This window comes from Maylandia zebra, linkage group LG16 (assembly GCF_041146795.1).
Source record: "Maylandia zebra isolate NMK-2024a linkage group LG16, Mzebra_GT3a, whole genome shotgun sequence".
NCBI lineage: Eukaryota > Metazoa > Chordata > Actinopteri > Cichliformes > Cichlidae > Maylandia > Maylandia zebra.
In genome coordinates this window covers 15,398,620-15,412,490 of record NC_135182.1, presented here as the reverse complement: position 1 = coordinate 15,412,490, position 13,871 = coordinate 15,398,620, and the positions used below count along the sequence as shown (strand labels likewise).

At 40.3% G+C, this 13,871-nt stretch overlaps 1 protein-coding gene across 1 annotated transcript; it reads left to right on the top strand.

Moving 5' to 3' along the window:
* The first annotated feature begins 660 nt into the window (after positions 1–660).
* sox1a (SRY-box transcription factor 1a) lies at positions 661–13,416 on the top strand. The gene is made up of 3 exons (XM_004551260.3): positions 661–1,944; positions 5,876–5,925; positions 12,502–13,416. Exons 1-2 carry the CDS (start codon positions 1,102–1,104, stop codon positions 5,894–5,896), a joined length of 864 nt encoding a protein of 287 aa, XP_004551317.1. The 5' UTR covers positions 661–1,101; the 3' UTR covers positions 5,897–5,925; positions 12,502–13,416.
* Positions 13,417–13,871: the final 455 nt, after the last annotated feature.

The window sequence follows — 13,871 nt, the reverse complement described above, 5'->3', positions numbered from 1 at the left end:
AGGACTCATTCACCGTCACCAGCAGACGGCGATAATGGCTCTTTGCCCCGGCAATTTCACGTCATTATACGACTATCCATCCTCTTGGGCTTCGTCTCTCAGACCAAGAGTTTTCTTTTAACCAAATCTCTTTCAAATAGTTTTCAGCTATAAATGCGCTTAATTTCTCTATCTGACACCTGCTATTACTTCAAACCTTAATTACATACCTGGAAGGAGGAGGGGGTGGGGGTAAGGGGGCACAGGCGAGGGAGAGAGAGAGAGATGGTTTAAAATTTGATATCTGAGGCGCTTGCTCAGCATCAAGTCGTCTGAGACTAGTTTGGGGGCAGAGTGTATTGCAAATCCTGTGCAAATGTCAAATCTGGGAAGAAAGTTGAAGGTAAAAAAGAATTTTACCCACACTTTTATGCTTCCTAATTTATAAGCTGTCTGATTTCTTCCTTCTTTAAAAAAAAAATCAGCAGCCATAGTCTAACCTATTTTTTTTTTAATATAAATAAATTGAGATGTTTGACTCATCCTAATCACAGACTGCACCCACTGTTTGGCCGCTACATCAGTGCTAACAAATCTTCGTTATTTTTGTGGATGAAGTCTCCGAGAGCGTGTTTGGAAATTTCAAATGCCTCGTGCTATTTGTGGGATTGACCCTCCTTTCTCCCTCCTCATTCTCCTCCTCCTCCTCCTCCGGTGTGTTCTTCCTCTATGGTCCTCTAGTCACCTGACCAAACGCCATGCAAATCATTCCGCTGCTAGAGCCTCATTGGCCGCTTGTGGCTCATTTAACCGCTGTCAGTGCTCATCATATGGCCGCCGCTTTAACCAACTTCTCAACTCCGACAGGAAAAGTGGCTCAAATGCGCATTCTATCACAGTGGATGTGAACCAGCCCAGGCGAAAACAGGGCGAACTGCTGGTTGGAGAACATTTTATATGCCTTTTCGGATTAATTTTCATCACGTGTTTATTTCAATTTGGGGTAGAATATTAATTTTGTAGCCCAGTTATCTCGAGCGCACCCGTACCTGTGTGCGCCTGACCTGTTGTGAAAGTGACTTGTTTTTTCTCTGTTGGTGGCGAAGTTTAAAAACCAGGTGAATGTATAGCATGATGATGGAAACTGACCTTCATTCCCCCGGCCCCCAAACGAACACGACGACGGGGCAAACGGGGCCGAATAGCGGGTCGAAAGCGAATCAGGAGCGGGTGAAGAGACCTATGAACGCGTTCATGGTGTGGTCCCGTGGGCAGCGGAGAAAGATGGCGCAGGAGAACCCCAAAATGCACAACTCTGAAATTAGCAAGCGGCTGGGCGCCGAGTGGAAGCTGATGTCCGAGGCTGAAAAGCGTCCATTCATCGACGAGGCTAAACGGTTGCGAGCCATGCACATGAAGGAGCATCCGGATTACAAGTACCGACCAAGACGGAAGACCAAGACATTGCTGAAAAAGGACAAATATTCCCTTGCTGGTGGACTTCTTTCTGGGCCGAGCGGTGGCGGTGGAGTTGGTTTAGGGGTTGGCATGGGTTCATCCGGGGTCGGGCAGAGGTTGGAGAGCCCCGGAGGTCACGGAGGTTCCGCCAGCTCCGGCTACGCGCACATGAACGGCTGGGCGAACGGTGCGTACTCGGGGCAGGTGGCTGCTGCCGCGGCGGCCGCAGCGATGATGCAGGAGGCTCAGCTAGCCTACAGCCAGCACCCGGGGAGCGGAGCGCACCACCACCACCACTCACACCACCATCATTCACACAACCCCCAGCCCATGCACCGCTATGACATGACAGCCCTGCAGTACAGCCCCATCTCGAACTCTCAGAGCTACATGAACGCTTCCCCATCCGGCTACGGCGGGATCACCTACACGCAGCACCAGAGCTCCGGCGTCTCTTCCTCAGCTGCCATGGGGACATTAGGGTCGCTGGTGAAGTCGGAGCCGAGTGTAAGCCCTCCCGTCAGCAGCACACACTCACGGGGTCCTTGCCCCGGAGACTTGAGAGAGATGATAAGCATGTATTTACCTACCGGAGAGCCGGGGGACCCCTCAATGCAAACTAGACTCCATGCCTTGCCGCAGCATTACCAGAGCGCCACGGCTGGAGTGAACGGGACCGTCCCGCTAACACACATTTAGAACTCATAGAATAATTGAAAACTGCAAACGAACCATAACCAAATATTTACCTCTTTTCTAAAATAACCCCGGTCCTGAGAACTACCTGCATTTTGTACAGAATGTTTATGATATTGTAAATGAAGGGTAAATAGCATATTCATCTCGGCTTTTTTTGGATTAGCCACCAGTGGAATTATATAACAAATATGATGCTGAGATATTGGTTATTGTGCTATCATTTATTTATTTTTTTTGTCCTTTATTTCACAGTCTTAGCTGAGGGTTACGCCAGGTTTTCACATTGGGGAGATTTGCTTCAATTGTCTCATCATTTTTGGGGGTCGGGGGTGGGGAGGGGGGAGTTTATTGTAAGTTATTTGAAAATGAGATAAGTGTCATAATCATAAGAAAGTGCTTTAAAAGATATGGGAAAATCAGCTTCTTTAAACATTTGTGTTCATTTGCAGAAGCCTGTGTCATAATTCTTGGAAATCATCTCTTTTTATTGTAACACTCTAATTCTTGTAAATTGTGAATAATTTTAATATTTGAAAGGATGACGGGCAACCGCTGTTGTAATTTAAGTGCTTTTCCGCGAGCGAAAAGCTCTGATATTGCAATGAAGAATAATTGAATAAATTTCACAAGATGTTGCTTTGATTCTTAAGAGAACGTCTTAGATTGATTATTTTTCACAGTGGTCTTACGGAAGTGTTTTGTTTTGTTTTAGGTAACAAGAATCAGAAGTCTTCACGAAAAACAAAAAACAAAATCTTCTATTTAAATTTTGACGCTGGTGGACAGATCCCTCGAGCTTTTAAATGGTCCAATTGTTTGTGCGTAATTACGCGTAAAAGCTACAGCCTGTAGGGCTGTGAGGGAACCATTTCACTAACAGGATGCTGTTTTAGAAGCTGAAGTTTCATGTTTAGAAACGTGTCCATAAATTGTTTTTAAAAAGTTTGCTTTTCTCTATTTCAGTAGCACGCAGGCTCCAATACTATGAAAACATTTTTTTAAATATTCAATGCAGGCCCAGATTGTGGCCCGCGTTCTCCTTTAATATAAATATAAAAGGACAAGCTTGATTTTGAATATTTTGAAAACTTATGATGACATAACGCACAAGAAGAACATTTAGCATGACAGCCACCTGTTAGTGTTATGAACGAAGCCTTCTCGTTTATGAATAGAAATTTGATTATATTTGTAATAAGCACATGTCATTTTCCCCTTTCAAAACCGTATGAGATGTGAATCCTTTAATCCTTTATTAGCAAGAGCAGCTTAAATCTTTTTAAATATATATATATATATATTTCTAAATGAAACTAGTTCATTATCTATTCTACTATTATATTAATCAGTGTGTCTAATTGCAATTTTTTTTACGGAAACTTGCGCCAGAATTTCATTTCTTTTCCGATGAAAGCAGATTTTTTTTTTAGTATAAACTGCTCTTAAAAACTGAACAACTTCTCCACTGTGTATTTCATTTTTTAAAGGAAAATATTAAGCTATTTCTTTTTTTATTTAATCACTTTTAACATGTGTTTGATCTCCTGAGATGCATTTTTTTAAAATTCCAATTTTACAGCTTCTGTTCTGAACACACTATAAAAAAAGAATAAGGCAGGGATAGCAAAGAACAGCTATCTAAAAATTTCTTAAAGAAAGAAAAAGATTTTAAAGATAAAATTATTTGTTTCTTTAAATAAGGGGATAAAAATCGAAGTCTGGGTTGTCAGTAATCTTTCACCCGAACTGCACCATCAGTTCATCTTGCATTCACTTCTCTTATTAGCTTTATTTTTATGGTGATGTCAGATAATATATGTGAATTATTAGATTATATATATTGATTTCTACGTTATAAGCTAGAATGCGACAGAGGGTAAAAAGAAAAAAAGGGTGGGATTCACAAGAATCCTAATTTCTTTAGCTGCATTTTCATCAGCTTGCTAATCAAAGAACCGGCACTTAAAGAGGCTTGATCACTCGTCTAACAAATAAATGCAATCTATGTTACTTGGCTTTTATTCTAATTATTTACTCCCATAATGTGAGAAGCAGCAAGGTGGTGGGGGACTTGTTTGCTCCTTTTACTCTCGAGCAAAATAGCAGGAAAGTGAAAGGGGGTGTGGGCAAAGTGCGTGAGGCACAAACTGGGATTCGAACAATAATTTCATGTTCGATAAAAACCACTGAAACTTGAGAGTGAACCAACGACCCGTGATTGTAATTAAAGGAGAAAAATCTCTGTTTAAATGAAAAACAGACGCACAAACCTGACAGTGTCCAAACTGTTGCTCGGACTGAATTTTGACTTCCACTCGTCACAGCTCTACAGACAAGTAGCTTGTTGAGTTGGTGATGACTCATCAGAATTTCACAGATGTAGTGTTTTGATTTTGGACCGGTTTTGGTACCTTTGACAAAAACACCTGCATTTTGAATAAGATGCCCGAGTCATTTTTATAATTATCATTAATCTAAAAGAAATATATGTATATATTAGGCTGAAGACAGGCCACAGATGTTTTTGAGATTTTCCGTTTTTATCGCCTGTAGGCCTCATATGATACCCTAATAGTCATACACATGCAAATGAGGGGAATTTATGCCTGCTTAGGCATAAAAAAAAATCAATTAATCTCAAATACATAGTTAAAGGGCCTATTTCACACTGATGAAGACTTGCATGGTATGTCAATTAAACCTGTTAGGCCTCATAGTAAAGCATGTAACGTCTGGCTGCGCATTAATCTTTTAGGGGGCAAAAAATCAGAGGAACAATGTCTGGAAATTAGTTGAAATTCCAAAACCCGAAAGCAATTGCATCTATGGAGACATCTCCGCAATACAGCGTGCACCGTATGGCAGGGGATGGCCTCCTCGTGTGTTTTTGCATCTGTTTCTATCTTATCTGTTGATGTGAAGAGATGCGGATTAACACTGAAAGCCCGGAGAGGCGGAGCGCGTCACGGCGCATCGCCAGGCTAAAAAGAGGAGCGTTCTGGCAAATTTAACCCGAATAAATTACACCTTGAGGTGGAAGAGGGGGTAAGTGTAGGGTGCAAAGGATACAGGCTATGTGGCGCTTGCTGCTGCTACTGCTGCGTGCGCTCGCGCGCGCGCGTGTGGGAGAAAGAGTATATGTGTGTTTGTGTGAGTGCGCGCACGTACAGCTGGCTGGCCAATAAATCTCTCCACCGTGCGATACCCTTATCTTGTAGCCACCGATATATTCCGTGCTAGGAGGCCATCAGCTCCAGCGCACACTCGGTTGTTCGTAAAGCCCCGATCCCTTGCACTCCCTGTCCTAAATGGGGATAATTAGCGTCACTTTATCACGCCTCTGCATATTTTCTCTGCGTCTCCCCCCTTCCCTAAAAAAAATTACCAAGCAGCCTGCTCTCGTCGCCCGCTCTGTCACAGAAGATTATGGAGACAGATTGCACAGAGCGAATGTGCCGGGCGAGATTAGCGCGGAATAGAGAAAGCAACTGGGCCAATGAATTCCTCGGAAGGGCCTTATCGTGCAATTACACGTTGACATGTTTAACAATCTTGCTGCCTCTTAATCCTGCAGTGCTGCTCTATCTACCCACAGCTACCACGCTATATGCCGGCACACAGACCTAATGCACCGAAACGCGGCACAAATGTACTAAAAGTTATGAGAAATTGCTTTATTTTGAAACTTTGTTCACAACATCCACCAAACGCATTTTTTTTATTTGCTTTTTTTTTCCAGATTTCACCGTTGCTGGAATAGCATCTGCACTGGAACTTTTTTTTTAAGAGGTGAGATATTAAAATACATCTTCTTCATTTATTGTTACCCCAAATCATTGCTTTACTGTAACAGCTTCACAAAGTGACAATAATGATGATGATGATAATAATAATAATAATAATTACAATAACAATAACAAAAAAAAGGGGGGGGGGGCGCCATGTGCATCCGGAGTGGCGACGCAGAAAGTGTCCGTCTTGTCTGGAGCTAAATGTAGACTTTTCCATGTGTCTATCCAACACACACAATCAGCACCACCACATCCCGACCCCTCCCCGTCCCTCCTGCCTGGCGGTATATCGGGGCCTGTGTGGGAGTGATTGTGGAGCGCCACTGTAGGAATTTGGCAGGGTCCGCGGTTTGGAGAGCCGCCCCACGCTGTGTCCCATTCAGCGGCCAGCGCGCTGTGAGGTTGGGAAGTTTCAGTCAGCCGTACAACTCAATGGCCCCCACAAAGGCGATTACAAGCCCCAGCGCATTCCTGTAGGGACCTGGGAGCGGCGCAGGTGCGAGGGGGACCGGGGTAACCCGTCAGAGGACAGATAAAAACGGGACAGTGCTGGGGACCACACAAAACCTGCCACTCCACAGGAACCGGGGATTTTGGGGGGGGAGGAAGGAGGAGAAAGGGAAGAATAAGTCTGTAGAAGATGCAAGTTAAGGGGGTGGGGTGCAGCATACTGAGTGGTCTCACTGTCCATCACTGAATGAAAGTGTTTAAGGATTCCTAGTCAAGATGGTAGCCTGGATTTTTACAAAAGTCACAAGTCTGCAGTCTCCCTTTACCAATCTGGACTTATCCCTTCTCGTTTAATAAAAATAGTCTAACACGGAGTGACATTTATGAAACTACTGCAAATTTTAAGTTAAAATCTTTAAAGCTTATTCGACCCTCCCATCTGGGCTACACCGTTACCTCTTCTGCGTATTCTTTTTTTTTTTTTTTAATTTTACATCTTCACCAATGCCATCTGAAAAAAGTTTCATGAATCCAACTTTGAAAGAATGTTACAAAATGTTACAAAAGACACAATCTCAGCCTCCTCCAGCCTTGCCCGTGGAAAAAAAACTCTTGAAATGTCTTGTGTTAAAAATTTCTTTAATCACACCAATACATTTGATCACTTTCTACAAAAAATAATGTCTTAATGACTTACATTTTTGTCAACAGTTTCTGTCACCACGACAGCAGCAGACCAAACTGTCAACCAGTGAATTTCATTTTCCTATTGTTCACCATATCAACATTTCAATATTGATATTGTGTTTCCATCATGTTCCACTGTGGCCACAGTATAGGTGGCTAGCATGATTTAGTCAAGACTGGCAAAGATTCATAGCAATGGGTAAAAGATACCAACATATACAATTAGAGTTAAATGATTTATAGATTCTGTGTGTCAAAGGCTTTTATATTAAAGACCAAACCAGCCACCCCATCATCCTACCTGAGACTTATCTGCCATGTAGAAATTTGATACTTCGCGCACTGGAAAAAAAATCCTAATGGCAGAAATTCAGGAGCAAACTGTATTAAAGTTGTTAGGAATAAGTTTAAATCCAAGGACACAGGCAGTTGCTGTATTTAATTTAGGTTGCACAGGTACTGGCACTTTATTTTAGCAGCAGAACTAACATAACACCTGCTTTTTCCATCTGTTTCTGTTAAATTCAGAGTTGGTACATGGCATGCAGGTGGGAGACTTGCAAACAAGTGGGCATTACATCTAAATGAAGCGAAGCTATTCACTGATATTTTTGGTAGAAACCGGGTTTCTCAGCAGGTTCTTTAAACAGGGGCAAGCAAAATAGGAAGTCCAAAATAAGAAATGCAAGACACATAAAAAAACATTCCTACTGTGTAAAATTTAAATATGCATTGCAGAAGTACGGTAGAGCAGTCAGTACTTGTGAAAAACCGCCTTGGGTTACTTAAATAATATAATAAACGACCTGTCCTGTTGCCCTCTGATGGCAGCAGGGAATTATCATCAATGATAAACATACAGCTTCTGGTTTGAGAACTGTCATCATTCACAATGATCTACTGTGTTTACCTTTAATTAAACAAACTTGGAAATGAGACCAGACTGAAGCTTCAAACACATCATACTGTTGGATTAATATTCAGTAACCTGCCAGTTTGTGAAGGGGGACTCAGAGATCATTAATCCTGTGCATCATAACCCTTTTTTCAACTTTTCTGGCAAAAGCAGTGTTTCATGCTTTATTATTAAATACAATTTTAATCACGCTAAAATATGATGCAGAATTATTTCTAGAAATATTGGATTGATGTCATGTTACTAATACCTGCAACAAATTCAAAACTACATACAGTATACTGACTGTTCTGTATATTTTTGGATTACTGTGTTGCAAAGAATAAGTGTCAACATACTTAAATAACATGACATGACTGAGCTTTCACCTTTTCCACAAACACTTTGACTGTAGATTTGTTGTGCCATGCTTTCTGGGCTCGAAGTTCTCCACCGTGCACACAGCACTTAAAAGGAATCTTTTAATGTGGCGAGCCACTCTGACTGGCACAACTTTTTTAGTGGTAGGAGTGAAGTAATGTGATTGGTTTAGAGTTTAAAAATTAATTATCCTATCTTTTATGTTAGATTTCAGCGTTGGGGTAAAGGCCTAGTTCACAAGCACCTGTGCATGCAGTGCTCTGATAATTAATCAAATAACTGCCGAACGATCATAAAGTGGCACAAAAGTCAGGCCCAAACAAAATCTGCCAGACAACAGACAACTTCTAAGTAAACCCCCTAGGTTGAAGCTATATTAGGACAAAAATAAAGACCAAAGAAAAACTTGTATAACCTTTACAGGCATTCATCAGATTGTCCTTTCAGGAGGCATTTTATTCTTTCGACTTTGCTTAAAAAGTCAGATACAGTCAATAAATTCCCATCTTCTTGAAGAATATAGTGTTCATATAATTTTTTTTTAACTCTTTTAAAGAAGTGTCAATTCAACTGTATGGTCATTTTTAATCATTCACACTGTGTCTCTGTTTAATTAAATTGCATTATACAGAGCGATATTTCTTTAATTTTTTCTCACCTCACAGATATGACTTTGTGACTTTTACCACAACTAAAATGGATAAAAGTAAGAGCTGGCTTGCTCTACAGTCTCCCTGACTGTTTGACTCTTGCCCTGTCAGAGTTGTTTAGTGATTACAGCAGCATAAGGAGATGTAAGCAATTACTTTGGCGAGCACAGTGACAGGTCCTCCAGCTTAACCCCTTTGAACACAACCCATTAGAGCACAATATGGTTCATCTGTTTTCTGCCTATGTTTGCAAAGGCCGAGACACGAAACAACTTAGTTAGGATTATGGTAATGCAGAGGACCTTGTTCATCAAGCTTATTATATTAAACATGTTAAGATTAAGGAACATAGTTAAAAAAACAAGAGCATTTTGAAATAAAAAAGTGTTTTGTTGACCCATCCACTAACCCTGACCTCCACCCTATGTGGACTTTGCAGTTCAATAACAACAATATCTTTTTTCCTCATTAGTTCGTGTTTTCTAGCACTTCGGTTAGGTTTAGATAATAAAACAACTTGTTTGGGTTTAAGAAAATATCATTTGTATTAAAGTACAGCCCTTTAAGAATTTAAGCCCAACTTTACCCATTTGCCATATTGGTCCTGTCATACTTACTATGACCGTGCAAGGAAATTATTTCTCTTGGAGACTTCCTTGTTACCTGACATAAATCCATAATCCATCAATGGGTGAACAGATGTAGAGGGAAGTTTTTAAGGCTCTGAAATGAAGAAATTGTTCCTTAACATGAATAAAATCAGCTATTTGCTGCTAAAAATAAATAATCTTGTTCTTTAAATGAAAAAACCCCCAGATATTTTAAAAGTTAATCTCATTTTCTCAGGCAAAAGCATTGTGTTGCTTTGCTCAAATAAGAAAATACCTCAGTACCTATTTGTTCCAAACACAACAACAAGGAAAGGCCACATGATAAGTTTTAAGTGTCCTCTGAAATACTCCTGTTTGCGCTCTTGAAGGAAGAATCGTTTACTGTTAGATTTTTTTTCCCCCTCTCTCAGCAGAAGTGCTTCCACAAAGAGTTTCTTTCATGGACTCTTCAAGACAAGCAAACTTAGTGTTGTTTGGCAGCAACAGTCAGACTATTACATGTGCTCCAGAGAGAAAAGGGGATTTTAGAATGAATGTTAATAAAAGCACGGTAAGTGGCTTCCTGTCCCTCACTAAATATATGCAATAACCTTGAGTCTTTTTGGGGGGTGGGGGAATAAACTAAGAGAGCATTTGGAAACTATAAAACTCTCGAAAGCATTTTGACTCTAATAAGTTCTTTTTAATACAAAAGTAATGGTACTTTTGAGTACAATAATATTGTTTTCTTTCTAGCCTACTTATTATCTTGTTTTTTCTTCTCTCCCATTTGAACACCTTTTTTTCTTTTTAAACAGAACCTTATAATTTCAGGAGGTTGATTGAAGTCTTATTTAAAAATAAAAGCAAGTACATGCAGAAGCACTGCTTCTTCTTTCCCAGCTGGTCCCCACAAAGCAATGAGACAAACTTTGAAGCTTTGGACACACATAGAGATGCTCTATGCTCAATGCTCTTTACATAGTAGACGATGTCAGGTGGTGTTCAGACACCGTCTAACAAAAGCAGTGAGGTGAAATTTTGAGAAAAAATTCATGTTCTCCGTAGTCTTTTTGTTGCTTTCTGCTGACTTTTCCTCTAGTGCACCAGCAGGTCAGAGACTTTAGCTGTCCAATAACATATTTTCATCTGCAAAACAAAATGCCATGATGCATGGTTCTCAGACAATGTATGCTATATAGACAAAAGTATTGTGCCACATCTCTGTTCCGGTGTTTTTAGTTCCATTGCCATAGGAATATAAAATCGAGCCCCTTGCCATGCAGTCAACTTTTACAAACATTTGTGGAAAAAATGGGTCATTTTAAAGTGCTCACTGAATTCAAGCTTGGTGCTGTAAATGAATGCCGCCATTGCGACAAGTCAGTTTGTGAAATTTCTTCCCTCCTAGATACTCCACAATCAACTGTAAGTGGTATTATGGCAAAGTGGAAGCATTTAGAAACCACAGCAACTCAGCCATGAAGTGGCAGACCACAGAGCGGAGTTGCTGAGTGCTAAGGCGTATAGTGCATAAAAATCACCAGTGCTCTACTGACTCGATAACTGCAGCGCTCCAACCCTCCTCTGACATTAACATCAGCACAAAAACTGTGCACAGGGAGCTTTGTGACATGGGTTTCCATGGCTTAGTAGTTGCTGTAGGTATAATCTGTAGGTTGCCCATGTTTTCCTTCAGTGAGGCTGATAAGTCATGTGGCTCATATGCAATATTTCCCATCAAATAAATCAAATAATCCCCTCCCTTTTCATCATGTGCCATTAACAGACCAAATTATGTATTTAACGCTAAATAACGGCATTCCCATCAGCCTCAGCTGAAACTGTGATTCTGAAGTCAGTGAGTATTACCACCGCTTACATTATGCCACATTCATGCGTTGTCACTAAAAGTTTCTGGGTGCCTGTGAATATCCAGGCTTGAATTATAACAGGGAAAGTTCCGCTGTTTAACTTTAATATGATCCTTTAAATCATGCAAATAAGGTTGCCGCACATCAAAACTTTGTCATATTTCTTCACTTCACAGTATTTTATTATTCGCACAGCTTTCTTGAAGATGTCAAAACTCACAAGTTGGTATTAAGGAAATCTTTTTTTTCCCCTTCCCACATGACCTCAGTGCAGCATAGATATGTTAGCGCCGCGAGCATCTTACAATGCTATTGTTTCCATTTCGGTAAAACCCTTGCGTTGCCAAAGTGAAGCTAAAGATGCTTGCTCTTATAAATGTTACAACTAGCTCGGTGTTTCACAAACTCTCAGTGACTCTCACCGCCTCGACAAATGTGCAGCAGGCGATAATTCTCAAAGCAGTAGAGAGGGGTTAATGAGGGGTCAAAGAGTTCAGATAAGAAACAGCAGTTTTATGATGCTCACTGCAACCTGCAGCGCACTGATAGCCGTTTGAACCGGCTGCCCTTTGAACTCTGCTGGGTCAAGTGATCAAAACACTGGGTCGTTTAGATAGGTCAGATTGGAACAAGTGAAGGATGTGTATGTCACCGGAAAATGTCAGAGAGGTACAGATAAATTGCTCCTAATGGTTATAACCCTATTCAATTTGTTTCCGCAGCCATTAGATTGTTGTCACCCATCAGACTGTTTAAGGTGTGGGATAAATTTGATTAATTTCTCTGCAAATATATATTCTATGCATTTAACCATTCATCAGATTAGACAATGTACATGTACTCTATGTGTTTCTGTCTGCTTATAATATATATATATATCTATATATATATATATATATATATATATATATATATATATATATATATATACACATACTTATGTGTTTTTGCTAATAACTTTACTTTTACTGACTTTTGATATCCTCTACAAATTAGTAACATATATCTGTTTGTCTCCTTGTTTTTGTGCTTCTATCTGTCTTCCAGGACAATGGCCATCAAGTCTATGACCAGCTGAACTGGATCACTGTGGGGAGACTGTGATTTACAGATAGCTTCTCATCCCTTTTACTGGCAGGCCATCTTTACCATGAGCACTGGGAGATAGGTGGTGCGGGCGAAAAGACCTCTCAGAAAATGTCAGCAACTGTCAGAACCCCAAATTTCTTCCATTAACTCGTTCTTTCCTCTGTGATGCTACCTTCTTGAAACCCCTTAATTACATAACCCCTTTCTCCTGTCACCCAATGTTTTGTATCCAAGTAAAGTGTATGACTTCAGATCGTGTGGCTTTTTTTTAGCTTAAAATTGTGGATAACAAAACAATCCTAGCCCCATATTTTTGCCCATCTGAGCAAAAACAAACACACACATGCACACTCACACACACAAAAGGAAACTGCATTGACTGCAGCAGCTCTCCTTCCCTCGTGGTTTTCACTGGAGCCAGTTTCACTGTCTTAATACCCTTAGTCCCTCAGCTGGCATGTTGTCCAAGAACCCGCTGCATTTTCAGATTTGTAAAATCCGTCAAAATGCCTGTAATGAATCTTTCTACAGCCTCAAGTGTATTTAACGTGCTGTTTGACCAGCCCAAAAGAAACCTTGTAAAGATCTGCCACTATAGGAACAGAGGATCAGATGAAACAGGTCATTTTCATTTGAACACAATCCCCTATAATAAACATGTATTGTTTGGATATGCTGTTAATTTCTTATTAACATCTTTCTTGTGCATGAGTGTATACGCCATGTAATATACATATTTTTTGCTTTAGAAAAGTAACTACTGTTATTATTATTATCAGGTTTTTCCGTGTGTTTTGTTTTGTCTTTTGATGGATTAAAAGTCATCTTATGAGATAGACGTGTGCTATGCACTTGCATTTTGCAGTTTGTTTTTTCTGTTAGCTTACACAGCCACCCATGGCTGGGGAGGGGGGGGGGGGGGGGGGGGGGGGGGGAATAAAGAGTACATACCAAATAAACTCTTGCATCTTATTACAGCCTGAGAATAAAAAAAATACTGTGCTTTCCGTCATTTATTTTCATATTCAATTTGAGAGGTAAATTAATACTTCAAAGTGAGGAGTTACAGAAAAGTTTTAACATTTAAACTATGTATTAATTTCAAGGCCTAAATGCGCCCTCAATTATTTTACCATTGCCCCTAAGTAATTGATTTTGGGTAGAGAAAGCGAAAGGTGCTGGGGTGATCTGTGTTGATGTGTGAAAATCACAAAGCCAATAAATGAAAAATAACTGACGTCGTAATTGCTGTGAGTGTTGTAACCTTGCTTTATTGATTTTTTTTCATCAATGCATTTTGCTAGCATCAAAGTTGGGCCCATAATAAC